Source organism: Enhydra lutris, unplaced genomic scaffold (genome assembly GCF_002288905.1).
Source record: "Enhydra lutris kenyoni isolate GAN:26980312 unplaced genomic scaffold, ASM228890v2 scaffoldscaffold20, whole genome shotgun sequence".
In the NCBI taxonomy this organism is placed as follows: domain Eukaryota; kingdom Metazoa; phylum Chordata; class Mammalia; order Carnivora; family Mustelidae; genus Enhydra; species Enhydra lutris.
This window is the reverse complement of record NW_019154104.1, coordinates 1,436,161-1,457,673: the sequence shown is the minus strand read 5'-3', so window position 1 is coordinate 1,457,673 and position 21,513 is coordinate 1,436,161. Positions and strand designations below refer to the sequence as shown.

Genomic DNA, 21,513 nt, shown 5'->3' with positions numbered 1-21,513 from the left:
TTTCTCAGATGGAGCCTGTCTCTAAGCTCTGAGTCTTAGCTCACTGCATTCATTTGCTGTTACTGCACAACTTCAGGTAGGATTTCCTCAGATTTTAATACATTTGCCTGCAGGCCTAAAAAAAAAAAAAGGTAGGGGGTGGAATCCTTTTAAAAGTCACCATTCAGATGGGATGGGAGGGAGACAAACCATAAGAGACTCTTAATCTCACTAGGGAGGGGGGGGGGGGGGGGGGGGGGGGGGGGGGGGGAGAAGGGGAGTCAGGAGAGAGTGGTGGGGTTATGGACATTGGTATGTGCTATGGTGAGTGCTGTGAAGTGTGTAAACCTGGTGATTCACAGACCTGTACCCCTGGGGCTAATAATACAATTTATGTTTATAAAAAAAATTATTAAAAAAAATGAAAGTCACCATTCTGGGGCTCCTCTTTTACACATTTTCCCAATCGGCTCAATACCTGTTCAAGCACTTCTGAGGGAAGAGTGTGGCAGGGGGTTAGATTTCACACTCAAGCAGCTCTGAAAAGGGATGAAACATTTATACCCAAGGCAATGTACTTGGCTGAGATTCTATGTTCCCTTTGCTATTCCTGCAGACATTTATGCTTAGAAAGAAATTTCTCCCACCCCCGAAGCCAGAGTTTTCCTCTGGCTGGATACACACACATACACACCAGTCTCCTTGCCTAAAAGCAGCAGACAGGCTGAGGTAGAAAGACACAGAATAAACACAACGATCTGGAACCATTTAACAAAGGGAGAGGGGTTCATTTTTGAGGGAGGACCACTAACCCTGAGTTCCTCCCTGGGGGATTCTGCAAACAGCCAGACATAAAACTACGACTTCCATGAGGTAAAACATCCTCTTCAATGTCTTTCTTTGGGTGAATATGATTGTGTGCCTGACATTCTTGCCCCAAACCTACCCTTCAGCTTATCTGGGAGAACAGATTTCTCATCTTTCCTTCAGTGAGTCAGTCCTCCATTAAGCCTATCCAAGCACAGACAGCAGAACTCATGACTGTTGGAAGATGGCAACAAAGATTTCTTATCCTTCCCTTCAGCCAAAGTCCACAAGCTACCCGTTCCTTGCAAGCAGCTGTGGAACCCCTCTCCCTCACTTTGCTTGGGTTTAGGGCTCTGGTTTGCTTACACAGAGGAATTCCAAATACGATTTCAAGGAAAGCCTGACTCTCACTCTCCCATAGCCCCCAGCAGGCTAGTTCTGCAGAAAGACATTCCTATATTTGTTAGTCGTACAGCACTTCATTATAAGGATCTGCTGGTAATTGTCAAGGTCTGATGCCAACCTTTTAAACTGACAATTACTAATACTTTAAAGGAACTATTAAGCTGTATAACCCAATTCCTACGGGGAAGAGTGATTCCAAATAAGCAGTATGGCCTTCTTTCTCAGGACTGGGTTCACATAAGGATATGAGGAGTTTCTCTCTTTCTCTCTCTCTCTTTCAAAATATATGTACTGAATGTGTAAATGTCAAGCACTGTTCTGCTTCTGAGGGTATACAAATAAGATTCAGTCACAGCCTTCAAGGGGCTCACAATCCGGGTTTTACTCATGCAAGAACAGAGGAAAGTACGAGGTGCATCTGTGGGCAAAACTGAGGGAAACAGGGCTGATTAAACTCGGTGTCAGGAAGGCTCCACAGTGATGGTGTTTTAAGTTTTTAAAGATTTTATTTATTAATCTGACAGAGAGAGACACAGAGAGAGAGAGAGAGAGGGAACACAAGCAGGGGTAGTGGGAGAAGGAGAAGCAGGCTTCCCGCTGAGCAGGGAGCCCGACATGGGGCTCGATCCCAGGACCCTAAGATCATGACCTGAGCTGAAGGCAGATGCTTATCGACTGAGCCACCCAGCTGCCCCTTAAGTCTTTTAAAACACAAAATGCATACTGAGAGAAGAATTATATCACCAGAAAGGAGACACTAAATACTTCCCAGATGCAAAACAACCTGGGACCTTGAGAAAAGCCTAAGGATTCCAGTAAGGACCAGGAGTTTGAGAAACATTATGGGTCTTGTCAACAATTTACTGGGTACTTTATGCTCTTCCCCTCAAGTGTTCTTTAACTTCCGGGTGACTTCTAAATAGCAGATGAAAATATTATTATAAAGTCCATTTAAATAAACCTACTATATGAAAAAGTTCTCTCTTCCCAGTTTGTTGAAATGAGAGAGTCATAATATTTATTTCATCAAGAGGGTGTGAAGCTTAGTTGGGATTAATTTCCTTCATTACTCCTTCCAGAGTACTGCAAAATTTATATAATCCCATATGTGGTTCATAGGAACGGACTTCACGATGACTTGATGAGAAATAATATGAATATTTCATCAAGTTTTTCCATCATTCTTTCACATATAACCGCCCTCACTCCACCTTTTCCAGCCCCTCATGATGGCGCACCAGGTCACTGCCAGCGCCTCCTGAAGGAAGGCTTCAGCCAATCCATTACATGTGCTGCTGCCTCATCAAACACCCCAGAACCTTCCTTTGCAGTGGGGCCTGCCCTCCCCTCCACTCTCACTAGACCCACCACGCATGTGCCGCGGGTATGGTCCACACATTCCCCTCTTTCCCCAGGTCGATTGTGAACGTACGTCTTCAGGGCATCGACTTACTCATATTTTTAATCCCTGGCATCTTACATGGTGACTAGCAGAGAAGAGCTGAGCAAATAAAGCCTTGTCAAGTGACTGAGGGCGCAAACCCTCTGCTCTGGTGACAAGGCCAGAACCAAGCTGTCTTCGGAACATGGGACCTGCCCTCCCATTTGTCTTCTTTTCCCGTTCCTCCTCACCCTGCATTTTCCCTTTCCTCTCTCAGTAATATACATTTATCTATGTAGGGCAGTGGTTTTCCGCCTTGGCTCCCAGCGGGGAGCTTTACAATAAACACAGGTGCCCGGCCCACCAACACACGTTTTGATTTAATGGGGCGGGCAGGGGGGCTCTGGTGTTGGTATTTTGCAAATGCCCCTGTGATGAGTCTAAAAAGCAGCCAGGCTTGAGAGACACTGATCGAAAGTGATAACTCGGGCTGCCTGGGTGGCTCAGTGGGTTAAGCCTCTTCCTTCAGCTCAGGTCATGATACCAGGGTCCTGGGATCAAGTCCCACATCAGGCTCTCTGCTAGGCGGGGAGCCTGCTTCCTCCTCTCTCTCTTTACTTGTGATCTCTCTCTCTGTCAAATAAATAAAATCTTTAAAAAAAAAAATAAAGTGATAATTCAAGCCTTGTCTTTTAAAAAGGCTAATGGGCCTCTGGTGAGTTTACCTTGCTCTGGTTTCAAAGCAGGTACCATCTCAACCAGTTATTAGGTAACAAATCCAACACCACGCTTGACTAGTAGTTTGTTCTTTGACTTGTGCACTTCATTTTGATTATTTATGAGTGTAAACACACATGTACCATCTCTCACACTCGACCAGAAGAACCTCGAAGGCAGGAACTCTGTCTTCTACTACTTTGCATCCCCAAGCCACGTACAGGATGGACCAAAAACACATTTTTGATTACCAAAAAAAAAAAAAAAAAAAAAATCCAAAATACTGAAAGAGGAGGAAAAAATAACCCTGGTAGAGACCATTTTAATTCCACTTTAAGGACACATCTTTGGTAAGAATAAAAATGTTACACAAAGGGTGGGGCAGGTTTGAAGCAGACTAGAGAAAGAGTAAATAAAAGTCAAATGGAAAAAAAACTAAATTAGTCCAAAAGAGAATGTTTCCCAGCTTCTTAAGAGGGTTTTTTGCAAATACTGAAGCAGAATAAACAAGAGCATTAACTTGGCTTATGCCCTGATAAGGAGATTTCTTTCCTGATTATATAATTTTACAAAGTTTCCAGGGTGTAAAGAAAATAATCAGCCAGCGAGGACTCCTTCCCTTGGACTATACAATTCAGCTCTTGGTTTAATCGGCTCGCAGAGCTGCTCAGCTTGACCTGACCTCCTTCCAGCCCTGTGATCTCAGACTAAGCCTCACATTCAACAGCCCTGGCGTAGAGCTCAGTGTCATAGAAACGGGATAAAACATAATCCTCATTCCATGCCCTTGATCCCTTGGTGTAGTGGCCTCTGTGCACGGGTGGGGGTGGGGAGAGCTATACCTGATATCTTTTCCTGGCAGTTGGTGTTCCAGAGATCTGGCGATACTAGAATGTAGGCATGTTTTCCTACTAAGTAGTACTATGAGGAAGTATTGCTTGGAACAGCTACCTTAAAGACTAGCTTAAGGTACTTTTTTGTGCACATATCCCAGAAAAGGTTTATCTTCATATGGCTTCTCTACTTTGTCAAGAAGTAAGACCACAGGAAAAGCTCAGTGAATCACGATGCATGTCCTCTGCCAAAGCGAGATAAGTTCATCAGATAGAGACATGTTTTCTACATCAAATTTCATCCTAGTTATTAGGCCACAAATTGAAACACTGGTCCCAAAAGGCACACACACTTCTATAGATTAATTAAGTGCAAGTTCTTCTGCTTGGGTTGGCCATTTTAACACTGGTCATATTTTACTTTGCTACAGCATTTTATTATACTTTACTATTTTATTTACATATTTCACTAATTAGTGTTTGAAAACATGATTCAAAAGCATTTAACTCTGCTCTTGATTGATTAGCAATGATAGTAACATGTTGTCCTTTGTAGGTTAAGATAACATCACTGACTCATTTGATAGGATATGAGTTGATAAACTGTCACTGATCTATCCATGCTGTGCTCCTCATTCCTCTTGTGACTAGTGGCCTGTGTTTGACCCTGTGAGCCAAGAACCAAGAGCCACCAGAATCCTGCAGTTACCAAAGAGACATAAAATAATAGCGTTTGTCCTACCAGCTATTTCCTATGAATGTCTAAAAAATGGAAATGACCGGCTAATTTATTAAAACAAAAGGAAAAGACAAATATGGCACTAACTTCTTTATATACTAACAAATGCTAGCTGGAATTGGTAAAACAAGGATCTGGGAGTCTGGAGTCCATGCTATTATATATAACAGACTATATCACAAAATCAGTGTGCACCATCTGAAACCTAAAACAGAGATAAACTACCCATTTTCAAGGAATGGGATTGAAGATCCATGAAAATGAATGGATCCACACTGATTCACAAGGAATTTTGCTTCCACAAATAAGAGTTTAGGTAGTAGTGACTGACAGCTGCAAACTGGGTTTATTTTAACATAATTTATAACCTCGGGTATAAAACAAAGGTCATTGGGTTCTACAGGAACACCTCTGGCTCTGAAAAGAGAAGTAATGGATTCAGAACCCAGGATACTTGAATCATCGGGGAAAAGGTATCACTGAGGTAATGAGCACGCCAGGGCCTGAAAACTTAAGAATGTTCCCCTAAACGAAAACAAGCAGCTCCATCTTCTCAGAACATGGCTGACTCAATCATCAAGCTGGAATGTTATTTACACAGTCCCAAGCAAACCAAGAAGAATCCTCTGGTCTGTAACCAAGGGTACTCGGAAAGTTATGTCTGGAACAGGCAAAGGCTCATGTCTGTTTCTGATGATTCCTGACTCCTTGGAAGACAGCCAATTTACCTAATGCAGGTGAAGGGCAACAGCTCCCCGCCACCTCCCCCAGAAAGGACCACCAGCATGATATTTCATGCCTCTTTAGTGAATAACCTGGACTGTAACACATTTAGCAAGATGGGCAAATCTGGATTCTGAATTTTGCCCCATCCAACAAATCACAACAATCACCCTATCTTCTTCCTCCTCCTGCTTGTGGGAGAGGTTATGATGGAACCTGGTCCACACAACAGAATAAAGTTGAGGTTAGGCATTGGGAAAAATGAATTCCCTAATTATGAAACATTTTACCAAAGGTGTCAGACTGTGGTGTTCCTTTCTTTGAATGAAAAAAAGGGTTGTAGAAAGTTAAACTTTCTGGATGGAACGTGGAGGGGTGGGGAGACAGTTCTCATTTGAGGCCAGGATAGAAACCATCAACAGGGAGCTCTGAAAGAGCTGTCATCCTTTTGGGGGTCTCTCCAGCAAATTCTGGTACTTGAACCTATTGGCTTATGAGTTAGTGCACAAGTACCCATGGTCTGGGGAATAGTTTATCACATAGCAGGATCTGTCTGGCCTATGGTTTTCAAAGCATATTAACCTCAAGAAAAAGCATTGTCACTATTTAATTTGTCCACGAATTATCTAGTCCTCAACAAATACCAGCTATTTGGAGAGTTTGAGATCCCTAGAGGGTGGACCTTGGTCATTTCCAAGCCATTGGCAAATATCAAGAGGCAAGCTAACTCTATGGGCTTTATTCTTACACATTTTTTCCTGTGAGCGACTGATTTCCCACTTCATTATAACTGCTATTGGGGCGGGCAGGGGTGCTCATTTCTTTACCTGCCCCGATGGTGTTGGCCCAGGACAGAAAATGTGGCCAATGCTTTCAGGAGATGAACACTCAGACTGCTAAGTACATCTTGTTCTCTAAACTCAACAGTCAGAAAACATTGTCAAAGAACTCACCTGCCTTCTCTCTGAACCAAGGGACTGGAGAATCAGCCGGGTGTTCACACTGTGACTCCAGGTGTTTCCTAGGGCAGCTGTCACACAGCTGGATCCAGAAGTGCCTGAAATGAAACAGGGCAAAACCATGACTATGAATGCCCATTTCTTGTAATGGTGTTTCCCATAAACAAAAGTCCAGTCACTGCTCATTGCTTAGAGACTCCTGGGGACTCAGTTCATTACCACAAAAGTTGACAAAGTAGAGAAGAAGGACAGGGTTAAGAACATGAGACTAAAAATAAAAACCAGCATGAGTTTCCTTTAGCCTCAGTGAAAGGGACCACCACTAGGCTAAAAGATAACAGAGTTATATATCAATAAGAGCTTGCATGCAAGGCAGCTTAGAGCTATTGCTAATAAAAAATTGAGCCACTCGACATCCATGGCAGAAAGGCATAATGCTACTCCATAGAATGAGAGCCAGTTATGAAACAGTCTTAGTTTAATAGAGTTGTAAGGCTTGTTTAGATTGATAAGAGTCTTAACTCAATTTTCCTAATCAATATAGAAATGGTAGCGTATGTATATAAAATTCCTTTACCCTTCCAATCCTTGCATACACACACCCAGAAGAGGAATACGAAAGATCTAACCATTTCATATCTAATCTGTATTAGACAGCCTTATCCCCAGAGAAACATTCTTTCACTTTCTAAGACTTTCCTGTAAGGGGAGGGATCTGAAGGATCCATCCGAATTTCCAGTCTACTCCAAGTTGTGCTTCACCTACTACCTTCCATCTCCACAGCCTCGCTGATCCCTCTTGACATCACCAAGAGGAAACTCTTCCTTCTCTCCTCCTCTTCTTTCTCCTTAGAGGCAGGTTTACTAGTCCCACCACTTAGAAGCCTGCCCACCCCCCCTCCCCTCATATCTGGCCCATTCTGAGGACTCCTCTGAATTCCTGAGCCTACGTTGGCCCTGAGTGGAATCCTAGCCCTATAGGGAGCACAGTAAGATATTCATTGTGCTTTGTAATCTCAAGATGCTGTCTCTCTGCTATGAGGAGACTAAATACAGAGAGGCTGAAGCCCACCAGATTAGTAGATAAAACAACATGAGGCCTTGAGCTTCTCATTCATTGACTGCTTACTGCATCCTCTGATTTCCCCCCCTCAGTCCAGAGTATTGGTCTTCTTTTCTTTTCTTTCTTTTCTACCCTGTCATCTTTCGGGGTGGTCTACCAACTCTGCATGGCCTTTGCATGGCCGTACACTCCTGGGCCCAAATATTACAGCAGATGAATGTGGGTCAGCGGTTCTAGGCTGGAGGTGATTTGTTGGCAATGTCTAAGTGGGAGGGCTACTGGCATTTAGAGGGTGGGGGACGGTGATGCTGCTGAACATCCACGCACAGGACAGGCTCTCAACAAGGAATTATCCAGCCCCACACACGAGAGTGCTGAGGTTGAATGCCCCTGGGTTAGACAACACCAACCATACATTTTCTCCGGCTTAAGCAGGGACAGGAATGAATTAGATGGGAATCAACAACTGGGACCACAACAAGCCTGGGGAGTTCCAGATGAAGAAGAATTTAGCATTGGAAAGAATAAAATTTAGGGTGACTGTAGTGTATCATGCACATCACTCAAAACACACACAAATTCATCTGAAAACAAATTATCTAGACCATGCTCATAGGATCACACCACTCCCTTGCTCAAACTCCTACAGCAGCCCTCCGTGCTGAGGACAAATACTAACTCCCGAACAATGCATCTGGGGTACTTTGTCATCTGCTCCCAAGTCTCTCTCCGGCCCCACTGCTCTAAGCTTTCTCACTGGATGGTCTCCTGTAACCTCCTGACTTCTCTGTCCCCATCCTCCTTGACCTCTTGGCAACAGCTGATAAAGCTTCCCCCCCCTTCTGGCATCTAAGATCTGCTTCTTCTGCTTCTTCTGGATCTTGATGAGTGTTCTTTCCCTTCTCTGCTTTTCTTCTCCTTCTCTTCCTAGTTATGGGTGGACTGCAGGGGGCTGACAGTGACTGATTTTTCTCCTATCACCCACGTGCCTAGGAAGGTAATGTGCATTTAGTAAAGAGGCCAGGTGTTTGCATCTTAAAATGCAGGAATCCTTTATTGCTGCAAAGAGATATACTTTCTTCCATTCTTCTTAAAATACACATCCCTCTTGTCTTCCATCTTCCCCTTTTTGAGAGAGACATAATAATAAAGAAATATTTTCTGTTATAAGAAAACCAACCCTGGAAAGGCAATAGCAACTGATTTTTCTTCTCCTTTCTTTTTTTGTTTTCGCATTTTTATATAACAGCTTTTTTAGATAATTCACACATCATACAATCCACTCAAAGTGTACAGTCCAATGGTTTTTACTATATTCAGTGTTGTTCAAGCATTACCACAATTGGCTTTAGAACACTTCATCTCCTCAAAAAGAAACTCCATGTGCCTTAGCCATATAAGCCTCAAGCCCCTCTCTCTGCCCCCCAGCCCTAGGCAACAATTACTCTACTTTGTGTTTAATATGAACTGTTAGGAGATGGACGGGGAGTAGTGGAGACTGTGGAGAATGAGCGCATCTATCCATGATCACAAGGGGCAGACCTTGGCTGCTCCGGCTAGTGCTGTCGTGTGACAAAATGAGTTCAGAGTCAACCACATCTTTTGACTTTGAAAAAAGAAAAGCCAGAAGGAAGTCAATGTTTAAGTACAATCCTCTTGACTTAATTTAACAATTTCTAAAAATGCACAAATGAACATACTTAGGAGCCGTCTATCACTCATTCCCACAAAGCTTGCAACGTCTGCTCCATATGGCATGTCCTCACTGTTGACAAGGCCAACACCATGACCTGGGTGATTTTGAAGCCTTGTCTCAACCTATAACCCGCCTTAGCACTTGTCCTCCATTTTCAACAACAAGAATTACGAGTCTGACCTAATGAATTTCAGCACCATAAACTGAATATCTTCAAATCAAGCTTATGTCTTCCCATATAACTCACTCTTCCTTCTTGGTCCCTTTCTTTGGTCTTCTAGTTAATCTGGTTCAGAACCTCAGTTCCACTTTTAAATTTCTCCTTCTCCCATGCTTCTCAGTTCCAATAAATTGTGACATTCTATTGACTGAACTATAAAATCTCACCTATATTTTTTCTCCTACCCTCTGTTCCTCCTACCCCAACCTTAGATCAGACCCTCATTAGCTTTCACCTGGGGGTGAAAGCTGCTAGAACTTCCTAACTGATGTCCATGCTGCTGTCAGTTCCTAAAGTCCATTCTCTTTTCTGCCTGATTAACCTCCCCAACCACACATTTAAGCACACTCCCCTGCCACTTCTGACCAAGCGTGCTCGAAAACTTTCAGCAACTCCCACGTGCATCCAAAGAGCTCTAAATTCCTCAGACTGGCATTCAGAGCTCTTCTAGTCTGTGCCCAACCTGCCTTTCCACATGACTCTCTCCATTCTACTTCATATAGACTTTGCTCCAACATAATCACTTCTTCCCCATGTCCCTTCCCCACCTGAAATGCCTCTAGGTCCACACATTATCTTCGATACCACCTCCTGTGTGGCACTTTCTTGGCCCTCACAGACATACTGTCTTCCTCCTCTAAATTCCCATAATGCTTTATTTCCCTCTCTCACGTTACACCATTTTCTCTCCTGTGGTATATTCCCTGTGTGTGCTTTTCTTAACACCCCTAATACATATCTTAAGAGGGTCAAATCCATGTCTGATTTATGCTAGGCCAAATCACTTAATTTATGCCTCGATCATTCTGTGTCACTGACACACAGAAGATACTTAATAAATCCTGATTAAATAGTTACTAAGTTGTTCCTACTAAACTTTGAACTATGTTACATATATTTGTTTTAGCAGCAGATTTACATTCTTAATTCTATCTTGTTTAATCTAAAATTAATACCATGTTCACTTTTTTTTTTAAAAGATTTTATTTATTCATTTGACAGAGCTCACAAGTAGGCAGAAAGGCAGGCTGAGAGAGAGAGGAAGGCAAGCGGGCTCCCCGCTGAGCAGAGAGCCCAATGCCGATGCCGGGCTCAATCCCAGGACCCTGAGATCATGACCTGAGCGGAAGGCAGAGGCTTTAACCCACTGAGCCACCCAGGTGCCCCCCATGTTCACAATTTTCAAACAAACTTGTTAGAAGCTTGTTGCTTAGGGGCCTGCTAAGTGATAGAATGAAGTAAGGCTGAGCTTTCAAGTTTGCCACAAAAAACTATATTTAGACTAATTAGGATTTAATTAGTCAAGCGCTCAGAAAATATACATTTTTTTAAAATAATAAAATTATAGGCACTTCTCAGGTCTGGAAGATGTTTTCAGGAGTCAAAACCATATGGCCAGTAGTGACTATTTAAAGAATGCCATGTCCCTAAAGCAATGAAAACAGTGTAACAATGTACCCATGTACCTGGCTGCTTTCCGGGCAGGTAAGCTCAGGGCCTGACGAAAGGCCAGCGAGTGCAAATGACCATGGGAAAGCTTCTAATGGGAACCCTGAGTGAGCAGCTTGTGGAGGAGTGCTTACAAACATGATGCCCCCACAAGAGCAGTAACAGAGGACCTTGAAAGCTAATGATAAGAAAAGACAATATTTTTAAAGTACTACAAGGAGGCCCTAGGTGAGCCTTTTATATGAGGAGGGCTTACATCTTGTTTGAGCTTCATCTGTTAGTTATATCTTTTTTTGATCCTCATGGAGGTAGGGAATATCTTCACCCCTATTGACAAACTAAAGCTGTGAGGGACTAAGGTCATTCTCCCAAGGGCGTGTGGTTGGTTAATGACAGGGTCGGGACTCAAAGCGGGCCGACTGTCTTCACCGCTACTCCAGTCAGCCTTCTCCAGGCTCCTTATGTCAAACAGCCCACAACCGTGTCAGCCCAGTTGACAGGGGGCCTCAGGAAGGGCCTGAAGAGAGAGCCTGGAGGCCCGTCTCTGAGACGACACTGATGCAGGCACAGTGCGAGCATCTCATCACTCATCTGAATCTGTGTGTCACTCTGGCTCCACAACCAGCTTCCTCTGTTCTGATATACGCTGATAACTCAGGGCCAGGGGTTTCCAGAAAGATCAGTGCATGCCCTGGCTTGGTAAGTTATTTTACCTCGCTCAACTGGCCCAGCAGCTGATTCGTGTAAATCAGGTGGCCTGGAACTGACCCTCTCTGGTAGAAGCCCTAAAAATCTGGCCAGAATTGAAAATTATTTCACTTGATAGGACCCTGAAGAGTGGCTATAGGTGGTGGGATTACTTGAAAGAGAAGTGGAAGAGAAGAAGGTGGGAAAACTGTCAGTTAATATAAATTTATAACTTTTTAGAAGACTTTATTTATTTGTTTGAGAGAGAGAGCACGTGCACACAAGTGTGTGTGTGTGGGGGGGGAATTGCAGAGGGAAAGGGAGAAGCAGACTCCCTGCTGAGCAGAAGCCCAACATGGGGCTTGATCCCTGAGATCTGACCTGAGCCAAAGGCAGACACTTAACCCACTGAGCCACCCCAGTGCCCCTTTGTTTGCCGCTAGAAAATATGTCTCCTGTCTTTTGACTTTCAAACATTTCTGGCATAAATAATCATTAATGCTGTTTATGGGAAATTAAAGGTAGAAGGAATCCACTTGCTGGCCTTTCAGAAAAGGTGTTTTCCTGCCCAATGACCTAATTGGTCAGGAAAGAGATAAGTGAGTCTTCTCTACACTCATTTTAACCGGAAGTTCTAAAAATTAGGGCACTCTCTGCCTTTTTCTTTTTTGATGACTCCGATATTTAGACCTGCCAAGGCAGAATGACTTTATTTTACTGGAATTTGGTTCATTTCAATACAGATAGAAAAATCAAATAAGTGAACTCGGTTTTGAAAATATTTTCATTATTGGGGATTTTTCGTCACCACAGGATTGAGCTTGTGGAAGTATTTGAGTAAGCTACATGGAGAAAATCTAATTTGTTTACACTGAAGTCAAGTCTCTCTAAAACAGACAGTGGGGACATGCGTTCTCCACTCGCTGAGATTCTCTTAGGTAAGTCAGAGCATGTTTTCTTTCTGTGATTGCTTACCCATCTGCGTAAAATGTGAATAATAATTCCTGCCTCCAGGCAACCAAAGGTTTGTGGTGACTCACAGATGGAGATATTTGATATGTATAAATGACAGAAACAATGCTAATTAAACACTGAAAATGAAATTCTAGGGAGAAAGAGTTGAATTTTCATCTTCTACATTTTTTATTCTATTAATAACGAGTCAAGCTAGAAAAACTCAGTCATAAAGTGGTTAAAAAAACAGGACTTGGATTCTGGAATAGCCTTATGACCGCTATCTTTTGGATCCAATTCCCCGTGCTTGTGGAGTGGGAGTTGGTTATGAAGACACATTGCTCACAAGGCAAGGGGCTCGCTCCCTGTTCTGCACAAAGGGTGTAGTCCTTGTGTAATCAGACTGGAGGAGGATAATCAGGTTGCTATGTAGCCTTGATTTCCAAAAAGGTAATGTGCTTCTGGTACCAACTCGTGTCAGTATCTAGAAGAGGCCTGTTGGGGCGCCTTCAATGCAGAAGCTCCTCCTTTGAAAACATTTCAATTTATAACTCCTGTGCTAAGCATTTCTGGGAGGTTAAACTGAATCTCTAGTCCATAATATAAAAGTGTCTGCCCTGTAGCACAAGGATCAACTTTAAAAGGATAGACTTTTCCATGTTAAAAATAAGGCAAGTATAAACAAAGCACTGACTCCCAGGATAGCGGGGAGGGGAGGGGAGGTAGGAAAAATTCACAGCCCAGGAGAGCTGGATATCCTGGACAGCGGTCCCTCCTGTCCCTTTAGATGAAAGACAACTTATTGAGATTAGAAAGAAGAAAGAAAGAGAGAAAGATGGTGGGAGGGGAAGGAAGGAAGGAAAAAAGAAAGGAAGGAAGGGAGGATGAACAGAAGGGAGGGAGGGAGGGAGAGAAGGAGGGAAGGAGGAAGAAAAAAAATAACCTATAAATCTTTTCAAGACTGCAATAAATTCAGGAAGGAGATGGCATGTTACCATTGGAATGAACAGTCTCTTTCTTATCTTTGTCCTCACATTCTAAAATATGTTCTGTGTAATGCATGGCAGCATATGGTCAGCTGCTGGCTACACAACAGGACCCTGGAGTTCTATTTCTGACTTAGCTGTGGGCTTTTAATGAGACCGGGTGGGAGGAGAGTGATGTATCAAAGAACATCAGGGCAGGCCTTGCTAATGACCAGTTACTTAGTCTCTTTGAGCCTCAGTTTCCTCGTCCGTGACAAGGGCTTGTTGAAAATGGTCTCAGAAGTTCCTGCCTCTACTAAAAACTTTGAATCTATGGCATTTTGATGACAAGAAATTAGCTCTTCATTCTGGGCCTCACTTTTTCCAGAAGTTTGATAATGTTCTACTCTGTGTGCTATCTTTGAATGGCTGTACCCTACCTACCACCCATGTAAGTTTGAAGAGAGGGCAGACAGGTGGTCCTTTTCCTAAGAGTAGATTTCCCTCCAGACTAGGAATTTTCTTAGTCTCTCCTACCTAAAAACCTTATGATGGGTAAACATGTGATGGCCAGTCGCCAAGTCCCAGCAAACACGGCTTCATAACAACAGAGCTTAAGGGTGGGAGTCTGAGTGAGAGACTAAGAATCAGAAGGGGATTACCATCCATTAAATTCAGTTTCTCAGCACAGATTTTTGTTGGATCACTCATTTGAACTGGGGAAGTGATGGAGAATCTTGGTTAGCCCTAGTCGAAAGATGAAGTAGGGAAATATGTAGATCTGCTTTTCCCTAAGTTTCTCAAAGTAGCCTAAACTACCTCTGTTAGTAGATCTTCAGGTCTTGCTTTATTTGACAAGGAGGCCAGAATTTCAGCAAGCAATGCTGAAGAGGATGAATGGGGTGTAAAAGGAAGAGGACTACCTAGGACTGGCTATTTCTAGAATAAGGATTCAAGATGACCTACAAGCTCCATGAGGCCACGGTGCAAAGGTATCACATAAAAAGAGGTTTGGACAGGCTCACACATCTATCCTCCAGCAAAATTAATTTCCTTGGGGGTTTGTGGTTCATTAACTGAACCTGTGAACCAGCTGTCTTCAGTGTGCACTCTACTTCCTCAGGCCTTCAAAATTGACAATGGTCTGTAGGTCAAGTTCCAACGGAAGTGATATTTCTGACCTAGCTCTATAAATAGAGCACTGGAAAAAACCCATCAGCTGCAAATGGCCCAGGAAACACACGCTATCTATTAAGTAAGTAACCGCAGTATCTGCACTGCCATTTTAGATGAGAAAAAAAAATCTTTTGTTATTTATAATCTTCAGAGCTTTGAGATTCTCAAAATACTTTAAAGCTATTAGTCTTCTTTCAGATTTACAAATAAAGGATCTGAGGCATAAAACCACACAATAACTGCCTCAATATCATCTGCGCCCCGAGGAAGGCATTTGGCCCAGTAAAGGTGAAGCCTGCTTCACTTTGGTAAAGCAGCAAATTTCATCCCAACATCTCTGCTAGAGGTGAAAGATCTGAATTCAGGCCAGAGCCTTGACTTGCACAACACACCTAGGATCCACGTTCCAACAAAACTCGTTAGTGAGGAAGGTTAGAAACGTGAAGAAGACAAGACAAGGTGGGGCAATCAGAACTTTTGGAATGCAAGAGTTAGGGATGGGTTAATCCTCCACAGCAGAAGGAAGAAACAGAGTTAGCTAATCACTAGGATGAAGACTGGTATGTGCTAGCACAAACCACTCAAACAGCTCCATTGGCTTTGTGTGGGGAGAACATACTTGGGAGTTTTCCGGAGTCTTAGTATGGTTATGTAAGTCATCAGCCAAACAGGACACTTTTGAAAATAAAATGGGGACATTTTAATAACTATATTGGGATAACAGAGATGAATCAGGACTGTTCTGGGCAAACCAGGATGCCTGTGGGAAGTCTCTAGAACAGGAAGAGGGTGCTCAACTAGAATGCATCTAATTTACCAATCAAGAGTACTATAGGGGACACTGCACAGAACTGCTCTGGTGTTTGCAGTGACAATCATGAACGTCCTCAAAAATAGCTATGAAAACAGTAACAGGCATGGGAAGAACAGAACTCCATGTCTGAAGAGAGAGAATTAATCTTCTCCCACCGAGCTCTGCTTCCTACTTTCCCCAAGAGGCCTTGCCCGGAAACCTTTCTCCAATATGGCTTTCTCCACCTACCTTCTATTTAAGAGGGGGAGAAAGTCCTGACTGGTGACCTGTGGCCAGGTCTCCTAACCCTTTGAAAAGAACTCTTTAATTAAAAATAAACTCACTCATTAGAGAAAACATATACTATTCTTAAGTGAATACTAGCAAAGAAAACAAAAGCCCAAAGATTTCAGGAAATCTGAGGCATTTTCTTTCTGAATTTAGACTTAATTCAACATCAGCCAGGAAGATGCTTATGTGAAATGGGTTTTCTCCTATGGCAATGTGTTCTAGTGCTCACTGTAAGTAAGTGAATTCCTCAAATCATGCCAATCAGCAATCTTGGTATGAGCTTTGCTTTTCTGCTCTCATTGTAGAATCTGAGGCAACAGGAGGATACCAGAGCTGGATTTTACTAAATCCTGGTATTATATATATATATTTACTAAATCCTGGTTATCTCATTTGTTGACTGCCTGATACTTTTTTCAGGTGACTATTTTTTTCTGGCTGAGGCAGAAGAAATACAGTCACCTAATCTGATTTCAGATTATCTATAGTCCTGGCTGCTGGGGGGGGAAGGAGGGGGGAGAAAATCCCCCTCAGAGGTAGGCATTCAGCCAGCTGCCTCCAGAGAAAGCTAGGAAGGAGAAAACAGGGCATATCCTTTATCAGTTACTGCTCCTGGGGAGATTTAAACTAGAGTGAAGTCGTGTTTGGGAGCTTTACATGTCCAGGGAACTTGTCTGGACAATGGTAGCCTACCTGACTGCAGAGCAAAGGGACACACTAATAGTGATGGGGAACAAGCTCGCTAGGCAAACCTAGGACCGGGAGAGAGGGTCCCTTCCCAAAGCCTCAGGTGAGGCTGAACTGGGTCCAGGTTAATTCTGCTGTTGCTCAGGCTGGCGCTGCATCCCTGGCTCTTCACAGGTAATAAGGATGGGGGGGGGGGGGGGGGGGGATGGGGGAATGCTGTTGTTTATCAGGAAATATGTTCTTGAACGAAAATCATTAGCGCAAAAAGACATTTCAACTACATACAATGTCTAACCCTGGAGTGGATCTTCAATCAGAAGAAAAGAGAAGTTGCCATAAAGGACACAATTGGGACACCTGACAAAGTTTGACTTTGACTGGCATATTAGATAATAGTATATCAGTGCTAATTTCCTGGGTGAGATCATTGTATCGTGGTTATTATGTAAGAGAAGTTCTTGTTTTTCCGAGATAAATGCTGAAGTATTTGGAGATGAAGGATCATGATAGCTACAGCTTACACCCTCAGATGGTCTCATAAAGATAACAATAATAAATTTGTATTATAAAAAATAAGTTGATAATAATAATATGAGGGAGATTTAAAAAAATGTGACAAAATGTTAGAAGTCTAGGTGAAGCATGTGTGGGAGTGCATTGTACTTTCCCTGGAAATTTTCTGTAGATTTGAATTCTTTTACTTAAAACAAACAAACAAAAAGAATCAACCTAGAGTAGGTTGGCCTACTCTAAGAGCTGACTTGGGTAACTGCCAGAAAATCAGAACATAAGACTGGATCTCTGGAGAAATTACTAGGGCATTGTTTCATTTGCATGTTTATGCATCAGAATCCTCTAAACCAGGTAAACCACTTTTTACAATGTAGACCCCTTGTCCCCATCCCAAACCTAAGGCATCAGCATCTCTGAGGGGTGATGCCCAGGAGTCTACATTTTCAAAAGCCTCTCCCAGATGATCCCTATATGCATTAGAGTCTGGAAAAAACCATGTACCAGGCACTTGCAGTTATAAACTTCTCAGACCTCATGGACAGCCCAAGTACTGTTATGGAGGCACTTGCGTTTGAAAAAAAATCTCCAGCTCCTATCTTGTCATGTAGTTCTGCATTCTTTTCATCAGTGGGAGACACCAGGCTGGTGAATGCCCTTTGGCCCAGTTTTTAAGACTCCTATCTGCTGACTTTATCCCCCACCCTACTTCCCAAGAGGAATAGGGAAGCGATGTAAACTGTTTAGAAACGCCATAACTCATCTGCTTGGAGTTGTTGTCAGAGGAGCAACCCAAAACACTAAGTCAGAGAGTGGAGGCGGGGCAGCTGACAGCCCGAGGCATGGGACAAGATGGGGCTGGTGAGGAGGCCCAGGTTCCCCTCAGGCAGAGACCCTCATTAAGGGCTCTGGTCAGTCAGGCTCCTTGACCTGCTTTTCCTCCGGACACCAAACAGAGCTCAGTTTTCAGAACTCGGGCTTCCCTGTGTTTCTTCAGTGAGAACAACAACAGAGCGCCAGCGAGGGAGAAAGAGAATCAGGTGGGGCAGGAGCTAAGAACCCTGAGGTGCTCTGAACATTCCAGAGAACACAAGTGCATCTGACTAATTCAACTTAAAAGGCACTAATCAACTGCTCCCCTTGATCCCACCCATCAGTGTAATCATTATTCCCATTTCACAGACTAAGAAGCGACTTTACTGAAACCCACCTTGTGTGAGGCAGAGCTGGGGCCCGGGCCCAGGCACGCTAGCACTTTCTGCTGACCAGCTGCCTCCCTTTTGGCCTCAGAGAGCACATTGTTGTGGAGAATGCTTTTAATTATCACCTTGCCCCGAGTGCAAAGATTTATTGTTACGCTTTCTTCCCGCCCCATTTCAAGCACCCCTTTGGGAAGCAGCAAGATCGTGATAGGAATCAGGATATTTTTATGCTTGGGAGGGAATGGAATGCTGGCATCACACGTGTTTGTTGCCCCTGAAGGCTGTAAGGAGGAGGATGGGAGTTAAGAAACAGAACGGTGAATAGTTCGGTGAGGCGATCCCTGGGTTCTCAACACCCTGAGTTTTAGACAAGAACCCCAGGGTACTTGAGGTATCTTTTCCCACACTGGGGAGCTCAGCTGGGTTGCCGGGTTCCTGCAGTTCAGCTTGTGTTCCCTTGACATCTGGAGCTGGGCTTCCTGAGCAAGGCAAGGAGAAGCTGCTGCACTTCTCCCTTTTTGGGGTGTGCACCCAGATACACCCCCCCCCCACATGGTTGTCCTGTCAACATAAGGCTATAACCAATTGGGGCTACAGAAGAGGAGGAAAACTCCATTCATGACCAGAATTCACAGTGGCCCCTGGATCACAAGTTGCCATGTGTGCATTGCCCAGGTGTGGGGGATCTTGGGCAACGGAGATGACCTTCCTTTAACTTCCTCCAGTGTTCCCTCACAAGACTGCCCTGATCCCTGGCGGTATAGTCAAGTATTTTTAGGCAGGCGCCTCATGGCAGGAGAGGGAACTGATGAACAAAATGTGCTGATGCTCACAGGACTATTTTAATTGGGGGGAACTGGTTTTGGTGACAGCAGGCAGTCAGTACACATCTGTGAAATATGAGTTCTTGAGCAAAGCAATTTCCTTCTTCCCTGAAGGCCACTGTTTATCTAGAAAAAGGACAGAACTATGGATTTACTGAAAATGACCAGATTCAACAAAGTGATCAAGACCACCCACTTGGTATAACTTGTCCCATAGCTCAGACATCACTTGGTATAAGACATTACGGTAAAGAATCATGAGGTAACGTTTTGGAATAATTAGTATGTTCCAGACCCTAGGTTCAATACCTAACACACATTATCTCGATGAGGGAGAGGCCATTATCATACCAGTTTTCTAGGGAAAGAGGTTAAGCTACAGAGGGAGTAAGTTATTGCCCAAGGTCACCCTGCAAATGCCACAGCAAGGCTTTGAACAGTCTGACTCGTCACTTCTTTCATTATTTCTTTCAGCTATTTAGAAAATATTTAAAGAATGATCATTCATATCTCTCTCTCTCTCTCTCTCTGGGAGAGAAGACTTGCCCCATTTTCTAGATACTACACTCACGCTCCTTTCCTCATTAAGTTGTAATATTCAATTTCTTATTCAGAGTCATCTGTGCCTGTCTAGAAAAGCATATTTTAATAATGTTCTTTCCCTATTGTTGGGAAACTCTTAGTCATACGATACATTTCTAGAAACTGATACCAAAGAAAAATAAGTCTCTGGGTTCTGTAGATTTCCGACTGAAAATATGTAAAATAGCCTTAGTTGCCAAAATCGTGATTGGCTTTCCTTCCATGAATATAATCTCCACATCTGGTTCACCTCCTTTGCCAGAAGGATATGATTATATATCTTTTTTTTATACCTTAGGATGTTTCTATTTTATGACATTTCTAAGTGGAATTGCTATGTCAATCATCATTGCAATCCCATTGATAATTACTTCTTTTATCAATGTTAACTCTACAATGAAAAATAAAGCAGCAGAAGGTAAATGTGAGAGAGTCAGAAAAGCCCCACAGGAAGCCAGTTAGCCCTTACTCTCATCTGTAATATGGTCATGGGATAGGAAGGGGGTCCATAATCATGGTTAACATTCACATGCATCCATAATAGGACAGAAAGCAGTTCCAAGTGATACAAATCTTTTAGTCGTCCCAATAACACCATGAAGTTGGATACTATTATTTTAGAGATGACAAAAATTTATCTACATTTATGGAGCTAGTAAGTGGTGGACGGAGGATACACTGACAGACCCCTGAGCCTGTGTTTCAGTCTTGCCCATGACTCCAACAAGCAGTGAGGGCTCGGAGTCCTTGTTCTCCCTGACTTCCCACAACCGCAGCTGAGTCTGACCCCAGCAGTGGATTATTATAGCATCCTTAGCCAAGGATGGCCCATAAAGTTTTCATGACATTATCATAGACTCATCTTGTTTATGAAACAGAGTAATGGCACAAACAGAAAAATCACGTATTAAACATTTTTTTAGTAACAGATTTTATCATCATTGTTTTAGGGAAAGTGACATGCCTAAGGTCACACACTGAGTCATGGGGTCAGTACTGGTACAAACGCCCCTTCCTGGACACTCCTCAGACGTCAGGATGTGTTGCTTCACTCAGAAGTTATGGCCTCCCCGCCTGATCAGGCACTTCCATAACTGCGTACAGCTCTGTGTAAGACCAAAACGGTCATGTACCCACTTCCCAGCAGCCCCAGCTCTAAATTAAAAACAGCACAACAGCAATGACATGGTAGCAACAACAAAATTATAATAAAATACATGGTGGAAAGACCTTTAGGGTGTAAAAATGCCCTTAAACTGATCATCTAGGGAAGAAAAGGGAGGGTTCCTTCTTTTAAGAGGCAAGTGACCACCAGCAGGAACATAAAACTCATTATTATTCTGTATTTTCTTTTTGCATGACTGAAAAGTTTTTATATCCTCCTCCCTCCCATCCTTATCAAAAGAATACCCCCAAGACAATCACAAACTTTAAAAGTAGCAACGTGTCACTTCAAAAAAACTTAAAAATCAAAAATCAAAAAGCCCACAGAGGTTGCAAAACAGCTTTGTGTGGAAGAAGGGCAAGTTTTCTCTTAAGAGAGGCTAATTTCATAGGGTTGGGAAAGAGAGAGGGGGAAAGGGTGGGAGCAGAGAAGAAGGGGAGGCGGGAGAGGAGGGGATAAAGGAGGAAGAATCGCTGGCTTTAAAAAGCAACATTGTCCAGAGAGGTGAAAGGGAACAGATGGCCGTGGAGAATGTGGCCCTCAAAGCCCAGAAGAAAGGGGCAATGCTGACAGATCTTGCTGTTTCCCATTGACGCCTGAATGTTCTAGTGTGGGGAGCCGAGGCCAGTGCAGGGGACAGACCTCTGTTCCCAGCGGCTCACTGGGGCACTGGCGCTGAGGCTCACTGAGAAAAAGAGCAGGGGAG

At 43.3% G+C, this 21,513-nt stretch overlaps 1 protein-coding gene across 2 annotated transcripts in view; it reads right to left on the bottom strand.

Annotated features, from left to right (window-relative positions):
* LOC111148673 (RAD51 paralog B) overlaps positions 1 to 21,513 on the bottom strand; it is a 599,479-nt gene that overhangs the window by 74,461 nt on the left and 503,505 nt on the right. For both annotated transcript variants that reach the window (XM_022505442.1, XM_022505443.1), the window contains one exon: positions 6,538 to 6,641. In XM_022505442.1, the coding sequence (XP_022361150.1) occupies positions 6,538 to 6,641 (104 nt within the window). The remainder of the gene's footprint in view (positions 1 to 6,537; positions 6,642 to 21,513) is intronic.